At 53.1% G+C, this 24,715-nt stretch overlaps 1 protein-coding gene across 4 annotated transcripts in view; it reads left to right on the plus strand.

Annotated features, from left to right (window-relative positions):
- The window catches only part of ABCG1 (ATP binding cassette subfamily G member 1), a 78,456-nt gene extending 54,079 nt beyond the window's left edge, over positions 1-24,377 (plus strand). For 3 of the 4 annotated variants that reach the window (XM_010383190.2, XM_030914833.1, XM_030914832.1), the window contains 10 exons: positions 3,352-3,497; positions 5,231-5,354; positions 6,380-6,494; positions 8,369-8,553; positions 8,690-8,791; positions 10,540-10,708; positions 11,582-11,682; positions 12,238-12,396; positions 14,586-14,704; positions 16,242-24,377. In XM_010383190.2, coding sequence (XP_010381492.1) covers positions 3,352-3,497; positions 5,231-5,354; positions 6,380-6,494; positions 8,369-8,553; positions 8,690-8,791; positions 10,540-10,708; positions 11,582-11,682; positions 12,238-12,396; positions 14,586-14,704; positions 16,242-16,470 — 1,449 coding nt within the window. In that variant the 3' untranslated portion in view covers positions 16,471-24,377. The remainder of the gene's footprint in view (positions 1-3,351; positions 3,498-5,230; positions 5,355-6,379; positions 6,495-8,368; positions 8,554-8,689; positions 8,792-10,539; positions 10,709-11,581; positions 11,683-12,237; positions 12,397-14,585; positions 14,705-16,241) is intronic. The other variant, XM_010383191.2, reaches the window with a different exon arrangement.
- Positions 24,378-24,715: the final 338 nt, after the last annotated feature.

The following is a 24,715-nucleotide window of genomic DNA, read 5'->3' on the forward strand; positions in this document are numbered from 1 at the left end:
CTTTCATGGGGTGTCAGAAACACAATCCAATTTCTTTGCCTCGGATAGCCCTCCATCAAGGTCCCGAAGACCCCTCCAGACACTGGCCTGCAAGCTGAGGGGCAGCTGTGGGGTCTCCAAGAAGAGACGGTGGAAGTGGTCACTGATGCTCAGCGTGGAGGAGAAGCTGAGAGCTCTGGAGGGGAAGGCACTGGAGAGAGGGAATTCTGTCTCGATGACCCAAACCAAAGGCCCAAGGACAGAGAAGACGGTGGAGAGGCTCTCCGGGATCACTGGAGGCAGGGGGAGCAGACGCAGGAGGCAGAGGGTGGGGAGACTTGCTAACACGGAGAGGCCCTGGGGTGAAGCGGAGCTGAGCACACAGGGGAGCCCTCCACCCTGGCCTCCTGGAACCCACTGGATGGCCTTGGGCCACTGCCTGTGGTGCCCCGAGCCGAGCTTTGCCTATAATGTAGGGACAGGAAACCAGGCCCCACCTGCCTTTTGGGGCAGTGCAACCTGAACTGAATGGATTCTTTAAGGTCAATGAGCTCGATGGAGCCCATGTGATCCATATGAGAGGAGCAGTGGGATTGCTTCCCTGCAGCACAAGGCAACAGCCACCAGCCTCTTCTGGCATAGCTGGCAAAAGTTGCCCTCCCCGAGGGCTGGGTGCACAGTGAGTGCTGCTCAGCAGGCTCCATGCCAAGGACACAGCAAGCCAGGCCCTTGGACTGCCAGAGCCGGAAGACCCAGAACAAGCCGGCATCTCGGTGGAGAATGGAGGTGCCTCCCAGGAGTAGCTACACGAGGCCCGAAGGCAGATGGCACCCATAGGTGTGTGTCCTCGTGGTGCCTGGGCCCTGCCTAAGACACAGCCCGGATAAGAGCCTCCAGCTATTTTCAACTGGGTTTACAAGGGCAAAAATATCAACTCACATGGCTGAATCATCCCTGAGGAGTGAGCCCCTGGCGCCGTTCTCAGATTCCTCTTCGGCTGGATGGAACAACACAGAGAGCCCTCCCCGCAGGACCTGGAGGCCACACTGCATCCTGCACATGCTTCTCACCAGCAGACCCAGCTGTTCCTCAGCCATGGTGCAGGTGCCTCTCTGACGGGCCCACCATGGTGCAGGTGCACGCCTCCCTGACGGGCCCACCATCAGGAGTGCTTCAGAACACGGCAGCAACTTCATGCCTTCACTCACTTGCCTCCAACCCCCAATGTGCACCTAGGTCGACGGTCTTTGTGTCTCATGGAAACAAAATGGAATGGAATGTTCTAGAAGATCGTGGAATTTTGCTGTGTTGTTCACGGCCTTCCTTGATCCTCAGCAAAGCACCCTCAATCCCCCAGAGCCCTCCAGCAAGGCCACTTCCTCAGGAGTGAGGTCTCCAGGAGCACCCTGGGCCGCCGAGACCCTCCTTGGAGCGCGCACTGGGAAGCCCCAGGGGGGCTGAAGCTACAAGCAGCCTTGCAATTTTTTTGTTGGTTTGTTTAGGAAAAATGTATAAATGACTGAGGTCATTGTTAGTTCTTTCTGACTAGTCTTTAAAACAGAACCCATCTGGGTGGCATCACTCCTGAGAGGACACTGGAGAAAGTGGAGTGGGCCCAGCTCATGGGCAGGGGCGCGGAGGGAAAGGCACCCTTAACAGCCTCCGCTTCCAGCATCCCCTCTGTGAGGGTAGAGAGAGAGAAGACGTGCCGCATGTGTGGGGCCTCCACAGTGAGCCTGGAAGCACCAGAGCCATTCAGTCAGCCAGCAGCGTCGCCCAGTGGTTCCAGAAGACCTGGAGGCCTCGTCCTGGGAAGACCAGCAGTCGATGCCGGCCGGGAAGAGGGCCTTGCCCACCTTGCACGCCCCCCACCCACCAGCCTTTTCCAGACAGCCTCCCAGAAGCTGTTTCTGGGTTGGCGGCCCTCAGAGTCAGGCATCCAGGGGAGGCACCAGGGCTGGGGTGAGGGCATCTGCAAGGAGGCTCAGGACAGGGCTGGAGCCCAGGTCAGCTGACCCTGTACTGCCACCTGCCCCAGCCTGTCCGGCAGCCATGCCCTGGTTCTTTCTGTCACCAAAGCTGTACTTTGTACTGACTATGCATAAATAATTCAAAAGCTCAGAGTGGAAATTTTCTTCCTTGAGAGTTCTTCCTCCCTTCAGATGACTTCATCTCCCTGGAGGAGCTGCGGAGTAGGGTCCACTTGCTATGGCCACCAGGGGCCGGCCACCACAGGGCTGCCCTGGCAGGGTGGGGACAATAGCTGGGTGAATGCTGGAGGGAGCTACAGGCAGGCTGTCCCCAGGGTAGGGAGGCAGGGATGGCAGTGGCTGACCCAGGGCCTGCTTCTGAGATGATGCAGAGGCTGAAAGCAACACCAAACCGGCACAGAAATCTGCTGACCTTTGTGTTCCCTGAGTCGATACAGGATCAATAATCTGGAGCAGACAGGGAGGGCTCCATGCACAGTGCCCTGCTCATGTCCTGGCGTGCAGCCTGCTTCCCGGAGCCCACGCCATGGTGTGGCTACCGTGGGTCATAACTGCTTTGAGGGGCACTGCAGATCTGTGTTGTTGCTTTCCTGGCACCTCAGAGACCTTGTTTTCAAGTCAAACCTATTTACAAGAACAAAAGTGACTCTGTCCCCCTTCCCGAGAGCCCTGGTGTGTGTGACTGTGTTCCTGCCCTTAACGCCTTCCTCAGCGATGACGGGAGTGCTGGGAACAGCCCCCACGGACTTCATGCTGCCCCCCGTGGACTCCACCCGTCCCCCCCCCGCACACTCCACGTTGCCCCCCAATGAACTCCACGCTGCCCCCTTGCACTCCACACTGCCACCCGCAGACTCCATGCTGCCCCCCGCACTCTGCATTCACTCTTTCAAGTAACCGTCACAGCGACCCTCCCCTTCGTTCTGGGCAGAAACCACCAGAAATCATGCATCCTCTCATGTGTCCATTCATCAGCTACTGACTGGACACTTCCTCCGTATGGGGCACTGGGCTAGGCTTAGCAGTGAGGAACGTGCCCTGGGCACCTGCCAGAGTGCCAGAGGCCATATGACTGATGAGGATGCAGGCTCTCGTGTCTGACCCCAGCACTGTTGCACAGCCTCTGGGCAGTGCAGAGCCTCTGGGCAGTGCAGAGCCTCTGGGCAGTCTCTGTCCCTCATAAGGACTGCTGACGTAGAAATGGCACCTGCCCCACTTGGCACTGGGCAGCCTGGGGTGGGCTCGACTTCCGTGGCCTCCATGTGGACCAGGCACTGTGTGTCCAGCAGGCTGAGGGCGGCCGTCCGGTCTTCCTGTGTGGGCCGTGGAGGTGGTGAGCTTTGGCGGGCAGCTCCCAATGTCTCTGGTTCTGTTGCCCCAGGTCAAGGAGATACTGACAGCACTGGGCTTGCTGTCTTGTGCCAACACGCGAACCGGGAGCCTGTCAGGTGGTCAGCGCAAGCGCTTGGCCATCGCGCTGGAGCTGGTGAACAACCCTCCAGTCATGTTCTTCGATGAGCCCACCAGGTAAGTCAGGAGCATCTGGGCTGATGTCCAGGGACAGGAACAACCCCCTCTATTCAGCAGTTCTTCCAGGTGACCCTGAGATCCTGATGTAGCCTCAGAGGGGGTGAGCTCACCCAGCGGTTCCTCCTTCCATCTGGGACCACTGGGTAGAAGAGCTGACTTACGCCCCCTCCCTCACTCACTCAGAGACATCCCTGTGCTCAGGCCTGCACGGTATGTGTTGACCCTGGGGGTATGGCTTTGGGAGGAACTTCACAACTGTCCAGGCAGGACAGAGGTCAGGGGGGTCCCCAGTCCTCTGGGCAGCAGGGAACATCCTTTCACGATGCATGTCTTTTCCATGACACCAAGTTCCTCATGGCTCAGCCACTCTGAAGGCCAAGGTCATGGGACACCCTGGGAAACGGTCTGTCCTCAGGTGTGTTCTGGAAATGCCCTGCAGTTTAGCACATCAGAGGCTCAGAGATGCCTGCAGGACAGAATCCTGCCTCGGTTGCTCACCAGCTCTCTATACCCACGGGCACTCTGACCCCTGTCCTGGGTGACGCCCTTTATGTTCGGGGCTCCCCTGTGGAATTGCTGCTCTGGAGTCCTGGCTCCGGTGCCCCGGCCGCAGGTTGAGCTCGTCTGACTCCTGCATGTGTCCTGTTCAGTTGTCCCGGGGAGGATGGGTGGCCAGGAATGAGGCTGCTCCTAAAATGACTTAAGCCAGACTTTCCATTGTCTCATTTCTGCCCCTCACTCACCTCTCCAAAGTCCGGCTAGATTTGACAGCAGCGTGACCGTGACCTTCTGGGGGTCAGGAGGGGAGGCTCACCTGTTTTCTTCTCTTGGGCCTGCACAGCAGCAGCCCACGGTGTCTGTCAGATACTTCAGGAAAACAGACCACAGTGAACCCTTGAATAGCATCTTGCAGGCTGAATGCCCTGAATGCTCTGAGATGGGCGGGCTCGGGGACTGCCCAGCACACACTGTCCCCTGGGCCTGTCACTTCAGAGTTGAGGGGATGGGAGCAGGAGTAGATATGAGAAGCCAGGAAAGGAGAAGAGAGAAGAGAGGTCCCCCCAAGGACCCTACTGTACGGTGAATTACCTGCCGGAGTAAAGCCCACCTGGGCTGCACCAAGGCTGCTTTCTATGGGGTGACACCCCCATTGCCAGCCCCATAGATGGGAGGTGGGGAGTGGGGGGTGGTGACTGTGGAGCACTAGACCACCTGAGGCACAGCTGCCTTCCTGGACAGTTGTGAAGTCCCCTCTGCCCAGATGAGTGGGGACCCCCCCACCTCTGTCCTGCCTGGACAGTTGTGAAGTTCTCCTGATGCCCAGATGAGTGGGCCCCCCCACCTCTGTCCTGCCTGGACAGTTGTGAAGTCCCTCCACTGCCTAGATGAGTGGGGACCCCCACCTCTCTCCTGCTTGGACAGTTGTGAAGTCCCCCCCCCACCCAGATGAGTGGGGACCCCCCCAGTCCTGAACTCTGGCAAGAAGGCTCGCTGGGGTCCCTCCATTCTTGCTAGGAATAAAGTGTAACATGCAAAGCGCCACTGTGTGCCCCGACACTAAGCAGCAAAACAAACAGCAAGAGCAGAGCCCTGCCTGGGACGGGGCAGCTGCAGCTACAGGCCCCTGATGCCAAGCCCTCTGGGACAGGAGCTCCCTGGGCCCCTGGGACCTGGAGCAGTGGCTTGTTCCTGCCACCCACGGGCGTCTCACAATGCCCCTTGACTTGCAGCGGCCTGGACAGCGCCTCCTGCTTCCAGGTGGTCTCGCTGATGAAAGGGCTCGCTCAAGGGGGGCGCTCCATCATCTGCACCATCCACCAGCCCAGCGCCAAACTCTTCGAGCTGTTCGACCAGGTACGCGGGCCCCGGGCCCTCCCCACCAGATCACCACTGCACTCAGGTCAGCCTGAATGACACCTAACCCTGGGTACCCTCGGTCTTCTGTTAGCTCGTGGGGCATCTTCATTTTTGAGAGCGTTTAAGTGCCAGGTTTTGTGAGACTTGTGGAACCACATGCAGCAAAGGGGGTGGGGAGTGGAAGTTGCTGAGCAGCGTCCTCTCTCGGTCCTGGTGGTCGGTCGTGGGATCCTGGGTGTCACCAGCATTGTAGAACTTCATCACCTCCCCTGTTAAAAAGTGGGAGGGGGGACACTTGTTTTCCAGAATTAATAACGGGTTACAGCATTTGCACAGTATCATTTGGTTTATAAATCTCAGGTTTTGGCCAGGCACGGTGGCTCTCCCCTGTAATCCCAGCACTTTGGGAGGCTGAGGTGGGTGGATCACTTGAGCTCGGGAGTTGAAGAACAGCCTGAGCAACATGGTAAAACCCTGTCTCTACAAAAGAAAAAAAAAGTACAAAAATTATCCAGGTGTGGTGGCATACTCCTACAGTCCCAGCTACTCAGGAGGCTGATGTGGAAGGATCACCCGAGCCCAGGAGGTGGAGGTTGCACTGAGCCAAGATCGTGCCACTGCACTCCAGCCTGGGCAATAGAGCAAGACCCTGTATCAAAAACAAAACGAAACAAAGCAAACAACAACAAATCTTAGGTTTTGATATTAGTCTGAGCAAAAATAGTCACAAAGGGATAAAATGTGTATAGCTCCAAATTTTTTTCTGAGCAGGGGGTTAGCATGAAAAATAAAAAGCAAGCAATATAATCAAATCATCCCTGGCCGTGGATCTTCTTCCCTGGCTTTTCACGGCTTTCCCTTCACATGCTAATAGGACCCTTGGGGGTGATGTGAAGCTCTCAGGAGAGGAAGTGGCTGAGCGTTTGGGCTGACCGATTGAGTGGTTGGTTGATTGATTGAGAGCTCGGTTACTTTCTGTGGAAGGCAGGGCTTGATCCCTTTCTCTCCTTCCTTTTTTCCAGCTTTACGTCCTGAGTCAAGGACAATGTGTGTACCGGGGAAAAGTCTGCAATCTTGTGCCATATTTGAGGGATTTGGGTCTGAACTGCCCAACCTACCACAACCCAGCAGATTTCGGTAAGCAGAGCCCTGAGCAGCTCAGGGGACGGGAAGGGGATTTTCCTCCTCTGTAGGTTTCACTTTTAGTGAAAAGTGCAGATGCCCCCAACTCAGAAACCACTTGACTATTCCACAAATGGCTCAAGTGTCATCCAGTGATAAAACTTTTAAAGAACAAATAAAAAAAAGATGCCCTTTCCTCTAGACTCTAGGTAAAACCATCTGGCCAGCCCATCTCTGCCTCTCTCCTCTCTCTGTGTCCTAATCGCCTCCTCTCCTGAGGACAGCAGTCATTGGGTTCAGGGCCCGCCCTAGGTCCAGGATGATTCATCTCAAGATCCTAATTACCTCTGCAAAGACCCTTTTTCAAATAAGGGTGCCTGGTGACGGTCCAGGTGGACTTCCCTCCTCCTTCGCCTTCTAGCCATCAGCCTTAATCTGTCATTTTTCTTTAAAATATTTGATTCGTGCAATTCCCAGGACTCGTATTTTCTACCACACTATTTCCCAAATTGTGTTCCATGAGACACCGTTCACGGGAAGTGCCTCTCACTCATAAGGAGTAGGCTGTGATGGAGAGGAGAGAGGGAGAGGGGTGCAGGGAGTGCGGTTTAAGGGGGGATGGGACCTGGGAGGGCTGTGGTTCTGGCTTTGCGCTTGCTCACAAGGGAGAGTAACAGATCAGTAACGGGTCAGTAACGGGTGCTGCTGAGTGGGCAGGGAGGAGAGGTCTGAAGCCTGCATGGAGGTGAGAACCTGGAGGGAAGGGTGGGCAGGAAGGAGAGGAAACATGGCATATGGGGATGCGGAGAGATCCTGGAGAGATGACGGTGTTCTGGGGATTCCATTTCCTCAATGTCATCTGACCAGAGAGTGGGAGGTGAGCGGAGTATGACCCACTGTGGCGGGTGTGGGTGACCAGAGGGGTCTGGAAACGTTGCCTGGCAGTGCTGTGGGCTCATTTAGATCCCTTGAGGATGATTTTCTGGTAGGGCCAATGTGTCCTGGTTTGTGGCTTGATCTAGGGGGTGTGGTGGCCTCCGTACCAGCTGGGAGGAAGCAAGTAGCAGAGGGAAGTGCGGGAAAGGGAAGGGCGTTGAGGAGCTTTGGGCCTTAGCAAGATCGTTACTGGAGTGGGAAGCGAGGCATTGCACAGGAGGACACAGAGGCAGGAGAGGGCAGAGGGGTTGGGAGAAAGCAGAGGTAGGCCGAGGGAAGGAGGCCAGTCTTCACGGGAGTGTGGAAGGAGTTGCAGGCTGCAGAGGAAGTCGAGGTGGAGAGTGACCTTAGGGGAGCAAGTCCGCAGGCAGAGCCGGGAGGTGACGCTTGGGATGTGGGAGGAAGGAGCAGGTGGGGAGAGCCTGTGCAGGAGACACTCACCGGGATCTGAGAGGTGCAGGTGGAGAGTCCTAGGACCTCCAAGTCCCCAGGGTGCCAGCCACTCGTATGGCGATGGGCACGTCCTTCTCTGCTGTCTTGGCTCTCATCACACCCTGCCAAACCACAAGCTCCTCAAGGAGGAGTCCCTCAAGGAGGAGTCCTTTGTTCTGCTCCCCTCCCCAGCCCCACCTTGGAGGCTGGCCCAGAGCAGGCATTCAGTAAGTACCGGCTGGATGAGCAGTCGGTAGATGCAGGAGCTCATTACTTCTCAGACCACCGACAGCACGTGTGTTTGCGTTTCCAGTCTCCTGACATGATAAAGGGCCTTGCTGGGGGGTTTGAGAGCCGCACGCTGGTTGATAAATGACTTTGACATCATGCCATTAGCACCACCAGGCAGCACCTATGGAATCACTTTAAAACATTCCCACTTGAATAACGACTTTCGCATTTGGGTGATTGGGCCGTCCTTCCTGGAACCTGGGCTGACCCTGCGTCTGTGTCTCCTGCAGTCATGGAGGTTGCATCCGGCGAATATGGTGATCAGAACAGTCGCCTGGTGAGAGCGGTTCGGGAGGGCATGTGTGACTCCGACCACAAGAGAGACCTCGGGGGTGATGCCGAGGTGAACCCTTTTCTTTGGCACCGGCCCTCTGAAGAGGTAAAGCAGACAAAACGATTAAAGGGGTTGAGAAAGGTAATGCAAATCCTGAAGCCCCCTGGGGAAGGCTGCATGTGGCACTGTGCACCGCTGCATGAGAGCTCTTTCCGAGCAAGAAGGAGCGGCCGCTCTGACTGGCTTTCACCAGTTCCCCTCTTGCGTGTCTCCTCAGGACTCCTCGTCCATGGAAGGCTGCCACAGCTTCTCTGCCAGCTGCCTCACGCAGTTCTGCATCCTCTTCAAGAGGACCTTCCTCAGCATCATGAGGGACTCGGTAAGGCTGCCCCACATCTTCTCCCATGGCTAGGGAAGTCGTGTGTCATTTTCTCCTAGACTCATCCTGACGGAATGTGTTTGTTCATTCTCATATTGCTATAAAGAAATGTCTGAGGCCGGGTGTACTGGCTTACGCCTGTAGCCCCAGCACTTGGGGAGGCCAAGGCAGGCAGATCACTTGAGGCCAGGAGTTCAGACCAGCCTGGCCAACGTGGGGAAACCCCATCTCTACTAAAAATACAAAAATTAGCCGGGCCTGGTAGCGCATGCCTGTAATCCCAGCTACTCAGGAGGCTGAGGCAGAAGAACTGCTCGAACCCAGGGAGCAGAGGTTGCAGTGAACCAAGAACGCACCACTGCACTCCAGCCTGGGTGACAGAGCCAGACTCCCATCTGAAAGGAAGGGAGGGAGCGAGGGAAGGCGGGAGGAAGGAAGGGAGGGAGGGAGGAAGGAGGGAAAGAAGGCAGGCAGGCAGGAAGGCAGGCAGGCAGGTCTGAGCCTGGGGAATTTATAAAGAAAAGAGGTTTAATTGGCTCGTTGTTCTGCAGGCTGTATAGGAAGCATGGCCGGGGAGGCCTCAGGAAACTTTCAATCATGGTGGAAGGCAGGGGAGGGGCAGGCATTCCCCTGGGAAGGGGAATGGAGCGCTACACACTTTTAAACATCCAGATCTCACAATAATTCACCCACTGTCACAAGCACAGCACCAAAGAAGTCCACCCCCATGATCCAATCAGGCCCCATTTCCAACACTGGGGATTACAATTTGACATGAGATTTGGGCAGGGACACAGACCCAAACCATACCACCAAACTTTCAAATTACTTTTCTTCCATTTGCAATAGTCAGCATTCACTGTAATGCTGCAGTAACAAACACTCCCGTCATGTACGTGTCTCCCTCCACTGATATTTGTGTCCTGCTTGTGTTAGGGGTGGCAATGGTGGCTTGTGTCATGGCTCCGTCCCATAAGTCTTCTCATCCTGGGACAGCTCCTATCTGGACATGCGTTTCTGCAGCATGTCAAAGGAAAAGTGCAGGAGAGAAACCAAATGACAGCCCTTAAAACTTCCAGTTGGAGGCGGCAAATTGTCACTTGCACTCACATGTCGTTGGCCTAAACAAGTCACATGGCCGAGCCTGAAACCAGGGCTGTAGGCAAGTCCATTTCTCCTTCAGGAAAGCACTGTGAATTACGAGGATTGGGGTGGGGGGCTGGACAATTCCTTATAGGGAAGGAGGTGATGAATACACGGGAACCATAGTTCCACCAGAGAAGTGGACAATCTGGCTACCAGCTTAGGAGCGGCTGAATGCCTGGCATGGCTTCTGGGACCTAATTTGAAAGACAGAGAGGCTCACCGCAGCCCATGCCAGAGTTCTTGGAGCCTCTGATATGGCCACTTCTCCCTCACCGTTGTTTTTACCTTTCCTCTCTTCTGAGGGTAGACTTCGTTTGTTCTCCATTTTTAAATCTTTAACAAAGGATAGTAATTATGTCTGTTTTAACACAACAAAAGCCTGACATGTGTGCATATGTGTGTGCAAGCATGCGTGTGTGTGTGTGTGTGTGTGAGTTGCTTTAGGGTTTGGCTTGTTTTTCTGGAGGAGAAGAGAGGATAAAGTCCAAGAACTGCTGTCACAGAGTTCAGGGTCCCATGCTTCCAAAGGCCGCAGCCGGGTTGTTCTCTGGGCTGAGGACAGCTTTGCGCATGCACCGGGTAAGACGCGGGTCTGCCCCCAGGTCCTGACGCATCTGCGCATCACCTCGCACATTGGGATCGGCCTCCTCATTGGCCTGCTGTACTTGGGGATCGGGAACGAAGCCAAGAAGGTCTTGAGCAACTCCGGCTTCCTCTTCTTCTCCATGCTGTTCCTCATGTTCGCGGCCCTCATGCCCACTGTTCTGACATGTGAGTGACAGGCCACGGACCCCTTCTTCCTTATTTTCAATTCCTACCCAAGCTTGGGGGCCTGAGGTCATGCCTTGACCAACAGATGAATTTTCTAAACACAATGTTTTTGTTTTTTAAAATATCATCTTCTTTGTTGACAGATCAAGTTGTATTGTATTTGCTGGTAAATAAGAAAATACAATACTTAAGCGAAAGGAATGAATCCCGAATGGAAGACTTTTAAGCATGGTGGAAGGCTGATGGGAGGGGGATTTCTCAAAGATCCACTGATTAGGAGCCCCCCAAGTCTACTACTTAAGCGTTACCTAGTTCAATTGTTAAGACAGCTCTGCACAGCCCACTTCAGGAGCAGAGAAGCTCTCTTAGATGGATCTCCACACAATTCCAGTTTGTTCACAAGGAGGCTGCCCTTGGTCACTTTGGGCGACAGTGAACACAGCTGCTGCTTCTCTGGAACTTCAGCATAAACAGCCCCTCCCTAGGTACCTCCTCCCCAAGCTGCCCCTGATTTCCAAGAGCAGCTCGTAGCTTTGCTCATGGGAAGGCACCACGCTGATGCGGAGTTTCAGAAGAGGCTGACTCAGGAAGAGTAAGGCCAGGCACCAATCCTTGCATTCATCACTAAGATGATGCTTTGTGTTCACAGACACGCTCCCCACCCTGATTCTCCACCCGGTGACTCTTCAGGTTATCCACATGGGTGGCGAGTTTTCCAGGCTAGCAAAACACGTCCTGTACTTGTTCAGTCTCTCAGTGCCCTAGACCGGAGCTGGGTTATGAGCCGCTCAGCTCGAGGTCACCGGTTGGGATGTTAAACAGACTCGCTGCGCATGGTCGCTGACCCTTCTTTCTCGCTTTTCTATCTCCTAGTTCCCCTGGAGATGGGAGTCTTTCTTCGGGAACACCTGAACTACTGGTACAGCCTGAAGGCCTACTACCTAGCCAAGACCATGGCGGACGTGCCCTTTCAGGTGTGTTAGCCAGGGGCTGGAATAGGAAACGGGGGCAAGAGTTCTCCTGTACACCCTTTATATTGAGTAAGAGGGCCTGCCAGGGATGCAGGGTGGCGTGGCCCGACGTCGGGAGCTCTGGCAGGAGCTGTGGGGAGTGGGGAAGGACCCGACTTCGGGAGCTCTGGTGGGAGCTCTGGCAGGAGCTGTGGGGAGTGGAGAAGGACCCGACTTCGGGAGCTCTGGTGGGAGCTCTGGCAGGAGCTGTGGGGAGTGGGGAAGGATCCAACTTCGGGAGCTCTGGTGGGAGCTCTGGCAGGAGCTGTGGGGAGTGGGGAATGACCCGACTTCGGGAGCTCTGGTGGGAGCTCTGGCAGGAGCTGTGGGGAGTGGGGAATGACCCAACTTCGGGAGCTCTGGTGGGAGCTCTGGCAGGAGCTGTGGGGAGTGGGGAAGGACCCGACTTCGGGAGCTCTGGCGGGAGCTGCGGGGAAGGGCTGGCTGCCCAGGAGCTTTGCTGTTGGCCTGCGGTCGTGAGAAGCAGCTGAGCCTGAGGCTGATGGCCCTTGTTTCCAGATCATGTTCCCAGTGGCCTACTGCAGCATCGTGTACTGGATGACGTCGCAGCCATCCGACGCCGTGCGCTTCGTGCTGTTTGCTGCGCTGGGCACCATGACCTCGCTGGTGGCACAGTCCCTGGGCCTGCTGATCGGAGCTGCCTCCACGTCCCTGCAGGTGCCAGCCCAGGAGGCGCTGAGTGAGGGCATGAGGGCTGGGCTTCCCTGCGCCATCTTGGCCTGAGCTAGGGGGCTCTGCCACCCCTCCCCCTACATCTGCCCTGACCCTCCTAGATGGGGCCGTTCCCACGGGAAGGGCCCGCATTGTCGAGGGTCAGGATCGGCTAGCTTCCACAGTGCGCAGAGCGGGCAGCCTCACGTGTGCTGACTGCCTGCTGGGCGCCCTTCCCAGCCTTTCCCAAACCTGAGCTCCTGTAGCCCCAAGCACAGGCATGCTTAGGTTAGCCATGCTTAGGTGCTGTGCTGGCCCCATTTTACACAGGGGGGCACTGAGGCCCAGAAGGCAAAGTGATTTGTCAGGGGGTCACACAGCTGTCTCAGGAGCCAAGCTCTCAACACCTACACATTGCTGCCTCTGCGGGGACCCTTGGCCTCTCCATGGGCCCCTTCCTCCTCCCGTCGCCCACCCTGCCCCCCGACCTGCCACCCACATGCACCTGCAGGTTCTCTACCTCTGTGGCTTCGGGACACTCGGCCTGAGCCTGTCCTTCCAGACAAAAGCACTGCTCTCGAGGCCCTCAGGGTCCCATGCTGGGTGCAGTGTATTCCTGGGTCGTCTCCAGTCCACCACGAGCCGGCTGCCTGGCCCCCAGGGCCCGGGTGCCCTCACCCTAGATGAGGACAGCCACGGAGCCCGGCTCACAAGGCTGCCATGGACCAAAGATGACACGGCAGGAAGGTGCCAGGCCCACACCAGCTGCAGCAACCCATGTCCCCCAAGGCCAGCCCCAGCGCACCTGCTCAGCCACCGCCAGGCCTCCTGCCTAGGGCGCTCAGGCTCCGCAGGGGTCACTAATCAGAGCAGGACTGGGATGCCCCTGTCTGCATGGTTACACACAGCACACATGCACACAGACACTACACACTACACACACCACACCACACACTACACACCACACACACTACACACCACACAATACAAACACACCACACTACACACTGCAGACACACCACACTACACACACCACACTATACACTACACACCACGCACTACACACACATCACACTGCAGACACACCACACTACACACAAATACTACATACACACCACAGTACATACCACACACCACACCCCACACACACACCACACACCACACACTACACACCACACACACTACACACCGCACAATACAAACACACCACACTACACACTGCAGTCACACCACACTACACACACCACACACCACACACACTACACACCACGCACTACACACACATCACACTGCACACTGCAGACACACCACACTACACACTGCAGACACACCACACTACACACACCACACTACACACTACACACCACGCACTACACAATCACACTGCACACTGCAGACACACCACACTACATACACCACACTGTACACCACACACCACACACACTACACATCACACACTACACACACATCACACTGCACACTGCAGACACACCACACTACACACAAATACTACATACACACCACAGTACATACCACATACCACATCCCCCATACACACCACACACTACACACTACACACCACACCACACACTACAGACATCACACACCACACAGCAGACACTGCACACACCACACACACTCCACACAACCTCCTAACCCCCATACACTCACAGCGCCCTGGCTGGACCTGTGCTCACTGTGAACCCTGAGTCACAGCGGTTTGTTCCGTCTCTGGGCTGCTCTCCCGGAGGGGCCGACAGGCAGGCGCCCATCCGGCCTATGGAGGCTGCAGTCCTTCCACTGGGCCCTGACCGTGGGGGTGCCCGCCACACACCTGCCACGGGCCAGGCACTGGCCTTAGCCCCCCGGGGACAGCTGTGGAGAAGCAGGCAGCAGCCTTTGAGGAGGTGTGTCCCCATCTGTCTGGCCTGGGCACGTCCACCGGGTCCCAGCTCATCCTGGGCTGTAGGGGGCTCTGGGGCTGCCATGTCACAGCAGGGCAGCTGGGGGATCCTCAGAGATGGTGACCCCACACCTTGGGGACGCTGCACCCTCTGCCCCATTAAGGACCCTCATTACCATGCCCAGAAGGTGCCCTGGCCCTGCCCCAGGGGAAGCTGGGGCGGGTGAGCCTCCTCTGCAGGAGGCCAGGCTACAGGTTCTGCTACATCTGTCCCCTGTGCCCCCAACTCCAGGTGGCCACCTTTGTGGGCCCGGTGACAGCCATCCCCGTGCTCCTGTTCTCGGGGTTCTTCGTCAGCTTCGACACCATCCCCACGTACCTGCAGTGGATGTCCTACATCTCCTATGTCAGGTAGCGGGCGCGGGGCACGCATGGCATGGGGACCGAGGGTGACGAGGGAAGAACTGCCTCCAACGGCGTGAGGGGCTCACAAAAGCCACCCTGGGCTGCTGGCCAAGTGCAGATCACACATCTGAGGATCCAGGCCTTCCATCTTCCTGCTAGTTCCACCTGCTTCTCCCCAACACACACACACTAAACAAGGAGGCCACACAAACCAGCGCTTGGCACCCCAAGGGCCATGGCAGGCCCAAGTGTTCTGGGCATTTCCAAGAGCTGCCTTTGGTGGAAGCGCTTCCATTTTTTAGAAACGTTTTTCCTCCCTGAAGTGCACAGTGCTCCTAACAGGTGATGACTGTAAAACCTTTATAAGAAATCTGGTGGGGGCTGGGTGTGGTGGCTCATGTCTGTAATCCCAGCACTTTGGGAGGCCAAGGCAGTCAGATAGTTTGAGGTCAGGAGTTCGATACCAGCCTGGCTAACATGGTAAAACCCAGTCTCCACTAAAAACTCAAAACAATTAGCTGGGCATGGTGGCACGCAACTGTAATTCCAGCTACTCCGGAGGCTGAAGCGGGAGAATCTCTTGAACCTGGGAGGCAGAGATTGCAGTGAGCTGACATTGTGCCATTGCACCTAGGTGACAGAGCGAGACAGAGAGAGAGAGAGAAAGGAGGAAGGGAGGGAGGGAGGGAGGGAAGGAAGGAAGGAAGGAAGGAAGGAAGGAAGGAAGGAAGGAAGGAAGGAAGGAAGGAAATCTGGTGGGAAACAAGTCATTTTTAAACAACTTTTTAAACATCCTAATATCTTGGAACAAGAATGCCCAGTGCCTCGGGTCCTTAGTTACAGGGTTTCGTGCCCTCTGCGGAGCGGGGTGTTGGCACGCTGGCCCCACCAGGGGCAGCACCCATCTTCTGAGCTGCAGAAGTTCCACGTGACACAAAGATCCAAAGTTTGGAACAAGCTCTTCTTTTCTAGAATGTCAGTTCAGACTCAGGTATATTGTTCAAGAAAACAGAATGAAAACAAAGCCCTTGTACAGAGTTTCAACAATCTGTGTGTGCTCCAACACCACGGAATCAGAAACCGACGTCTTTCTTCTCAAAATGAGTGCTTTTGTTCTGACAGGGTGGGGCTGGAGCAGAGGGAGAGAGGGGGCAGGAATGTTTCGTATAAATCTTCTCAAGTCCTTGCAAGTTGGCCAGCCCATGTTTCCCTCCAACCGATAGAAAGCACGTAACCTCGGAAGTGAACCAAAGATTTCTCAGTGCATTTCACCAGTGAATGAATATGTACTGTTCATTCAACTTGGTTTTTTGCTCGGGGCCCTGGAGGAAACAAAATTGGAAGAAAAACATAGTGGAGCTGTTGCCCGTGTTTATCTTAAGAAGATGGTGGGCGGTGAGGAAGTATTCTGGGGAAGGCAGCCCTTTGGGAAGGGAGGACAGCCAGGGTGGGAATCGCAGGGAGGGTGAACAACATTGACCTTCAGGCAACAGTGTGGTTGGCTGGGAGAGCGCCCTCCCTCATGCCCGTCCTTTCCTCCTAGGTATGGGTTCGAAGGGGTCATCCTCTCCATCTACGGCTTAGACCGAGAAGATCTGCACTGTGACATCGACGAGACGTGCCATTTCCAGAAGTCGGAGGCCATCCTGCGGGAGCTGGACGTGGAAAACGCCAAGCTGTACCTGGACTTCATTGTACTCGGGATTTTCTTCATCTCCCTGCGCCTCATTGCCTATTTTGTCCTCAGGTACAAAATCCGGGCAGAGAGGTAAAACACCCGAATGCCAGGAAAGAGGAAGATTAGACACTGTGGCTGAGGGCACGTCTAGAATCGAGGAAGCGAGCCTGTGCCCGACCGACGACGCAGAGACTCTTCTGATCCAACCCCTAGAACCGCGTTGGGTTTGTGGGTGTCTCATGTTCAGCCGCTCCGTCCAGCTGGGCTGGATTCTCTCCATTCCCCTTTCTAGCTTTAACTAGGAAGATGTAGGAAGGTCGGTGGTTTTTTTTTTTACATACAGAATTTTAAATACCACAACTGGGGCAGAATTTAAAACTGTAACACAGCTGGCGACGAGAGGCTTCCTCAGTCCAGTTGCTCCTTAGTACCAGGCACCGTGGGTGCTGGATGGGGAACCGCAAGCAGCCTCTTGGCTGATGGCTGCACAGTCAGATGTCTCGGGGCAGAGGGGCCGAGCACGGAGCGATTCCATTTTATGACTGTTGTTTTTCATAGTCTCATCTTTCTAAGGTGTGTCTCTTTTCCAATGAGAACTCATTTTTGCAAGCCAAAAGTTAATCAATTGCATTCATTTTAAGAAACTGAACCTTTTTAGTACATGTTGAAGAATGATTCGGGGTAAATCCCGTACTTTGTTTAGAGAGGCAAGGGGTTTAACCGAATCACCTAGCTGGTCTCATACGCAGACAGCACTTGTGAAGGATTGAAATGCAGGTTCCAGGTGGAGGGAAGACGTGGGCACCATCTCTACTGAGCCATGCAGAAATTTTTAAAAGCTATACGAAACATTGTAAGAAGACATTGGCCAACTCTTTCAAAGTCTTTTATTTTCCACGTGCTTCTTATTTTAAGCAAAATATATTGTTTGTTTCTTCCTAACTTTCTGACTACCTTAATTTTGCCTAGGTTGATTTAAACAAACAAACAAACAAACAGCATCCCTTTCCTCCTGTATCACCTCAGCTACCTCCACTGAACCTGGAAGAGCAGGGCTTAGGGAAATTCAGGCACGACCTTTGAGGGTTGTCTCTGCAGGAGCAGCCAGCAGAGAAAGATGGGCTAACTGTGCAACAGGGGAGGAGGCCAACAAGATGGCATCAGAATCCAAGGGCTTAGGGCAAAGTCAGTAGACTTCAGTGTGTGGAGGCATTTGAAACTTGATCAAACAATGCATATCGAGTGGTGGGGGATTTCATCTCTGGTTTTGGTGATCTCACAGCCACATCACCGCCTCCGTGTTAGGCTTGTGTAAACTTCGCGTATTGGAAACCACTTCTTTCTTACGACTGAATCACATAGGTCAGATCCCACTAGGGCAGGAACAGGTGCCTATCTGGAGGTCAAGTGGCCTTTGAATTCATAACAAGGGCTGCCTGTGTGCTTGTCAGCTCTCAGAGGCAGTTTAACTACACGCAGAGAAGGTGATTCTGGCCAAAGAAGTCCATCTTTAGGACAATGCCATTGTTTCCTCCTTCTAGAATATCATTCTCCAGGAATCCGGGCTTCCGATGGAAAGGCTGTGTTTTTGTGGGCAAATCAGTGAAACTTTCTGAGCTACATTTTTCCTCATCTGTAAATAGTTACAGTAAATCATGCCCACGGCCGTGCCAGCTCAAAGGGGGTCAAAGGGCGTGGGATTCCTTGGTGATGTCCCTGAAGCTCTTATTTCCCACTTTGAAAGAACGAAAAGGGTCTGAATTTTATTTACCCATGGATTGAGTTTGCAAATTCTTAGAGATTCCTTTTTTACTGCTAGATCTTTTTGCGTAAACACAATTGAGATAGGTATTAAAGTGTAATTTTAAGTGTGCTTGTTCTATACAAATATGGCATTGCCTTCCAGATTAAGTTTTTAACCAGAGTCAAACTTAGCCTTTATAAAAAGTCCTCATTTAATTTCAAAACAGATCTTCTTGTAAGACATCGCACATAGGGAAGACCTACGTAGGAATAGCTGGGTGACATGCACAATTGGAAAAAGGCAAAAGTCCTTGCTCATGGCTCAGAACTACATCGAGTGAGGTCGGTGTTGAAAACGCCCGTTCCCTCCAGGTGAGCCTTTCCCATTGTGGATTAGTGTTGGGGGTTCATGGCCCTAATACGGGTGTGTCTGCCAGGAACTGCACTGCATGGACCCACAGCCCTGCCCCAGAAGCAGCTTGGTCTCGTTTGCTGAGACCGCTTGCTGTACCTCATCAATTTCAGGAGGAAACAGTGAGATGCCTCTAGATTTAAAATCTGGTTTCGGAGAGCACCTAAGCCCTCTGACAGAATGACTCCCGTAGGAATTTGACGGAGGTACTTCTACGGGGAAGGGCTTGGGAACCGTGAGGGCTGTTAGGCTGCAAGAAGGGAATGGATATATGAGATCACGTGGGTTTATTTTTTGAAGGGTGAACTGAAGTAGGTGAGGATTCTGCAGTCGATGGTGCAGGATGGCTTTGCTCAGCCCTCCCCTGTATACTGGAGGAAAGCCTACCGCAAAAGGAGGAGAGGATGCGTCTGTCCTAGGCGCAGCCGGCCTCCCTCTTCCAGGTTCAGCAAGGGCCCCTGGTTGGGCATTTTCCTCGTAACCTTTGGCAGCATTGACTCAAATGCCATTGTTTAGCTTTCCAGATATTTCCCCGCTGCTTTTTGTGTTAAGGTAGTTTGGTAAAATGCCTTATTCCAATGACCTAAGATAACATCAAGCAACTCATTGATTTACTTTTCTAACTAGCTGTGATTAAGAGGCACACGGCAACATGCTGTCTTTCACATGTTGAACGTTAAACCCAGACCAACTCCCCAAATCTAATTTGTTTCAGTAATTCCTGAATGCAATGACCCAGATATTCCTTTCATCTCTGATTGAGTTTCTTCCATTAGAAGGAAGGATTAAACCTTGGATAAAAGATTCGCAGCTGCCCCAGTGGTTAATAGAGGTGAAAATGGAAGTTTCAGTGAAACTGCTGGGGCCTTTTGCCTTTGTCCCCATCCAAAAAGTTTTGTCATTTTGTGCCTCTCTTTCTTCTCCTCTGGCTGAATATCCACTGGAGATTGAATTCTCCGAAACTCCCTGCTTGGGTGAAGTGGGAAGCTGTCTCCAGGAAGGGGAGTGACTGTGCAAAGTTTTACATAGTTGATGCTAGAATTGGATTACATCACCTGGGGGAGCCGCCTTCAGGACCAGGAAATAGGACATGGAGCTTTGAGGTGAAAACTTATCTTAGAAACTCACAAAAAGTCATTTCCCCAGCCCGACATCAGGGACAGACCACACTCATGGGGGAGAAACTGGGCTTGGTTGTTGGAGTGAGAAGAGAAGGCACGACTCTGGTGCACCGAGCACCTTTCCTTGTGGCTGTTTCCAGGCACTGGGCTGAATGCCCTCAGAATCCCCTGTCCCCTGCCCACTCCTCAAACCCTTACTGACCCACCCCTCTCGCCTGGTCCTGTCCCAGGCCCTGGGAGTGAGAGGGAGGGGACTCCAACGTGGGTTTGCCCTCCAGTGTGGTGGGAGGGACCCACGTGGCCACTTGGCTTAGCCCTGCTCATGGTGCAGACGTGGAACGCGGAGGCGGGGAGAGGCTCCGTGACGTCCCCGGGGCCCCAGAACGAGGAAGGAGCAGAGTTGGGATTCCAGCCCAGTTGGACCCCGAAGTCACTGTTTTGTTTACTGCCTCCTGTTCATGGCGTATGAATGTATCTGAGATGCTTTGTAAGGCATAAAGTGCAATACTAGTTTAGTGGCTGATTGTTCAGTGATTCCTTCTGTCACCAAACAGATGGCTGAGATGAGAGGGAAACCCAAGCCTAATGCCCTTCAGTGGCCTTGCATCGGAGTGCCCGTGACAGGTACCTCTGCATAGAGAGAGGCTGTCCTCGCCCTTGCCTGCTCCTTCTATTGCAACAGTCCTGTGGACTAGCTCAGGCTCCAGAGGGGCTGGTGTGTGTGTGTGTGTGTGTGTGTGTATGGTGCGTGTGTGTCTACATACAAGCACATGTGCACACATGCACACACACATACATGCACGCACGCACATGCACACATACATGCCGGTGTGCAGACTTGGCTCCAGGCGTGTGTCTGATAGTATTATTCTATGATATTTCCCTCATCTCCATAGAATACCAGCTTCTGAATCCTCAATCAGCCTTTACTTCAAGAAGAGAAGAAAAACCTCTCTCCTTCCAGGTCTGTGGTGCAGATGGGAAAAGTGTAGTCAAAACCCATGAAGGCTTTAGTCAAATGCCAGCTGAATTAGAACGTGACGAACGTTAGACAAAACAACCCGACTGTGCAGGCGGGGGAGGCGCAGAGTGTATAAATATAAAGCTAGATACTTTTAAGGAATAAAGACTCTAATAAAATATTTTATATAAAACTTTTTACCTGTGTTCGGCCTCAGATGCTTTACGTGATTGGCTTGCATTTTCTAAGTCGATGGATTCTTAGGCTGTGTCTGGAATGCATTTGTTGTTCCTCTGGGAAGAGCACTGATTTGTCACTTATGTTCTGGTCCAAGACCTGGCTGTAGATGAGCCCGTTCTCAATGATGTTCATGTTTTATGTTGAATTGTCTTAAAGTTTTGTGTTTCCTGTTCTCCCAGAATCCTCACCCATATCCTCCTGCCTCGTGGTATTGGCCATGACCTCGAAATATGGCTGGAGGAGGCTCGTGGCAGGGCTAGCAGGAGGGCTCTGGACCACACCTTCCCTTTGGTCCTCTCCACCCTTGCAGGGGCTCCCTCAACCCGGGCTCTGGGGTGGTAGCTCGGGCAGGGCGATATCACTTCTTCCTTACTCTGCTTTGCTGGAAACCCATTTCCCAGGCTCAGCTCTGTAGAGCCGGCTACTAGTGGGGAAAGCAGCCCCTCTAGAGGTTTTGGTCCCGAAGTTGAGGTGAGCAGGGCCTAGAAGTTGCTCGGTGTTATGTGCTGCATTAGCCCATGGCTCCCTGAGCTCCGGCCAGGCAGTGACCCTCAGAGTGAGGACTTCCTGGGACAGCAGTGGCTTAGAACTGGGCTTTCAGGTTCAGTTTCCCTCCCACCTCCGGGATGCAAAGTAGAGAGCTGGGCTGGGTGAGGTCGCAGAATCGACCCACAGTGGCCCTGCACTCCTCTCATGGCGGGCAAGCACAATCGGAGGCTGCCCCAGGCGTGCACATAAGCTCACAATGCACACTTTGCTTCCCCCTCAGTAACCCCTGCCTCTCTGGACTGCCTGGCCGCCCTGGATCCCAGTAACGTTAAAGTCATGATCCTTTCCGAGCCACTGTGCTTGGCCTGTCCCATTGGGGAGATTCCCCCAAGATAATCGCCCCCTGCAAAGACAGGGGCTTCTGATGTCCACGTGTGGGGCTGGCCTTTTTAGGGAACCTCCCTGGGACCAGAAGCAAGGAAGAAATAGGAGACCCTGCATCCCCATGGCACAGTCTAATTTTCACTTACAAGCTCAATTCAGGCTGTCCTTAAAATCCACGTGTCCTGGGCAGGAAGGAAATGGGATGGGCACACACACACATCCTTCTGCTGTGCTGGCCTAAAGTTCCTAATAACTATCCTACATCCTGCCTGTTTCCTTTTTCCATATTTGAGGAAACAGAAGGGTTTAGCCTTAGCCCAGTTTTTTATGTTATCTCTGAACAGGCCAACCTGGAACCACCCCTCACACAGACACGTGTGGCCTGCCCCAGTGTGCCCGAGGCCCACCCTGCTTTGCCTGGGGTTGATGTGAATGACACACATGTGAGTGGAGGCTGGGATTAGGACCCTGAGGCTTCCCTGTTCTCAGAAATAGTCTCCTGGCATCAAAAGGAGAAAACGGGCCATGCCACTGGCTACCACATTCCAGCCTGGCAAGGGTTACTGTTTATAGAGGCACCATTTGGAGGCTTTTCCATGTAGAATGACCATTGTAAAGCTGAAGAGAAAGGAACAGAAGCACAAAAGCACCTTGATTCATCGCAAACAGGCAGGGGCTGCCGGCTGGAGGAGAGCTCTGCATTTTGAGGGCATGCTGGACTGGACTCGCTGAGGGCTCCTCTACAGCTGTGGGCTAAGCTTGCCCAAGCCACTCCCCTTTTCCAGAAAGCCACTCCCATGGCCACCGGCCTTTCAGGTCCAGGTTGAGGACACAGCCACGGGCACATATGTGTTTGTTTCACTGGGGTTCATGGTTTTGGGGACAGTCTTCTAGCCCCCAAGATCTCGGGAAAGGCATGAGCTCGAGCCACATACCTAAAAAGTAGCAAACTCAAAATTATTACATTCAGCTGTTTTCTGTCAATAAAGCACCACCATCCTCTGTGTGTCTGCACTGAACAAACATACGAGAGAATCTGGATGATCACTTTGGGTGCCTTTGACCTAAACTTTGCACATGACTTTAAACATGGCCCTGACACTGCACACAGTAAGAAATGCTTTTTATTTTATGGTTCTTAAGGTTCCAAGATCCGATCTCTGGAAACGTGTAAGCCACCTGCTGTTACCTCTGACTCATGTGGTCCATTACCATGAGAGCCGGTGAGTGGGGCAGAGATGCTGAGGCCTGGGTGGTGAGCCCCCGTGCAGTGAGGCAGGACCCTCCCTGGTGGCCTGTGGGGGGGGGGCTAGTCCTCTAGTCCCCCAGACAAATCTCCCTTTAAGGAGGCTTCTGAAGCTCTGAGTGCCGGCACTCAGAATTAAGTTGACTCCTCACTGCTCACTGCACTTGCCTACGAGCCTCTGGAAAACAGTTTGCCCAATGAGAGTGTTGCAGCTGAGGCAGAAGCAGACTTGTCTGTTTCTGGGGAAGTTACCCAAACAATCTCCCCTCTTAGGGGGCCCTAATGTGCCCCCTCCTATGGGTTGAAATGCATCTGGCCTTGAAAGAGAAGGCTAGGAAGTTAAGAAGTACGTGGGTTTAGGGTTGACAGCCCCATATTCATGGACTCCTGGCGATCCCTGAATGCCACCTAATCTGAGTGGTAACACAGTTTGGTTTGTCTGAAAATATAATAGTAACCATGGCAACGATTTCATTTTTACACCTTTGCATTTTTACATGTCTGTCAGTGTGCATCTTGGGGTCTCTCTTCCGTGACCTACCAACTTCCCAAGCTTAATAATCAATATCTCACTATTATGTCATTGGCCAACTAAAAACAGTAGCAAAACACCCAAATTGATATTATCATCCAAATTGATAATAAAATAGACCAACACACCCACACACTGGGGGCTTCCCATTTTTATAGTCTTGTCCCCCCACCTGCAGGGTGTGAGTGGGGATCAGTTTTTCAATAGAACATGTATGTTTGGTAAGTTAATATGTATAGCTGACCCCTTTGCCTTTGTTTTTATGTATTTATATTTTTCCTTTGTAGACATATTGATGCAATACCTGTTCATAGTTGAATCTGTTATGAATTGTTACCTTTTATTTGATGAAGAAGTATTTAAAGATTTTCCTTTGTTATTTCTTCTAAAGCAAAAGTCAATGCAAGTAACTCTAATCAGCGTGCAAACGCCTGCATATATCTGTATATCTGCTATGTAATTATATAATGTTTTTATAATGCTGTGTGGATAACTTTACACTGATTTAGTTACTTGACTGTAGGAAACACTGTTGCTTTGCACGCTGTGAGAGGTTTGCACTGTTACAGACGAAGGCAACATATTTACATATGTACATGTGTATACATATATATATTCAAAAATAACATCGGCTCTTTGGGGTGTCTGTTTCCTTGGTTGTTTCACACCACTGGAACATTGAACCTGGACAGACCCTAGAATGTGAGGTTCCTGACTCCACCTTACAGGCCAAATAGCCACGTGTCTATTTCTGTAGACCCATCTCCTGAGATTTGTACATGCGTTTTTTGCAGACTTACACTTTGTTTTCTGAAATTAGATGCCATTTATGATGATGTAATGTCAGTCAAATAAAGCATCATTATTTTCAGATTTCTGCTTCTCTTTCCTTTTGCTTTCAACAGTCCCAGCTCTCAGACCTGCTGGGGGAGGTAGTTCTGGCAGAGCATCTAGCATTTTCCCCCTACCCGCCCTTGCTCTCAATGGAGCAGTTCTCTCTTCAGTGTCATGATGGATTCCAGTGAGGAAGACAAATAAGAGTGATGGTAAGAATGCCTGCAGCTCCAGATTCCATGGAGCACCGCGTAGTGGCACTGTACCCTACCTTTCCATGTGCAATCTCATCAAACCGTCGTCATGTCATCAGAGCTGGAGAGTCACAACTGGCCCCATTGTTCAGGTTAAAAACACCGAGGCTCAGGGAGATCACA

The sequence above is a fragment of the Rhinopithecus roxellana genome, chromosome 13, assembly GCF_007565055.1.
Source record: "Rhinopithecus roxellana isolate Shanxi Qingling chromosome 13, ASM756505v1, whole genome shotgun sequence".
Taxonomy (NCBI): Eukaryota; Metazoa; Chordata; class Mammalia; order Primates; family Cercopithecidae; genus Rhinopithecus; species Rhinopithecus roxellana.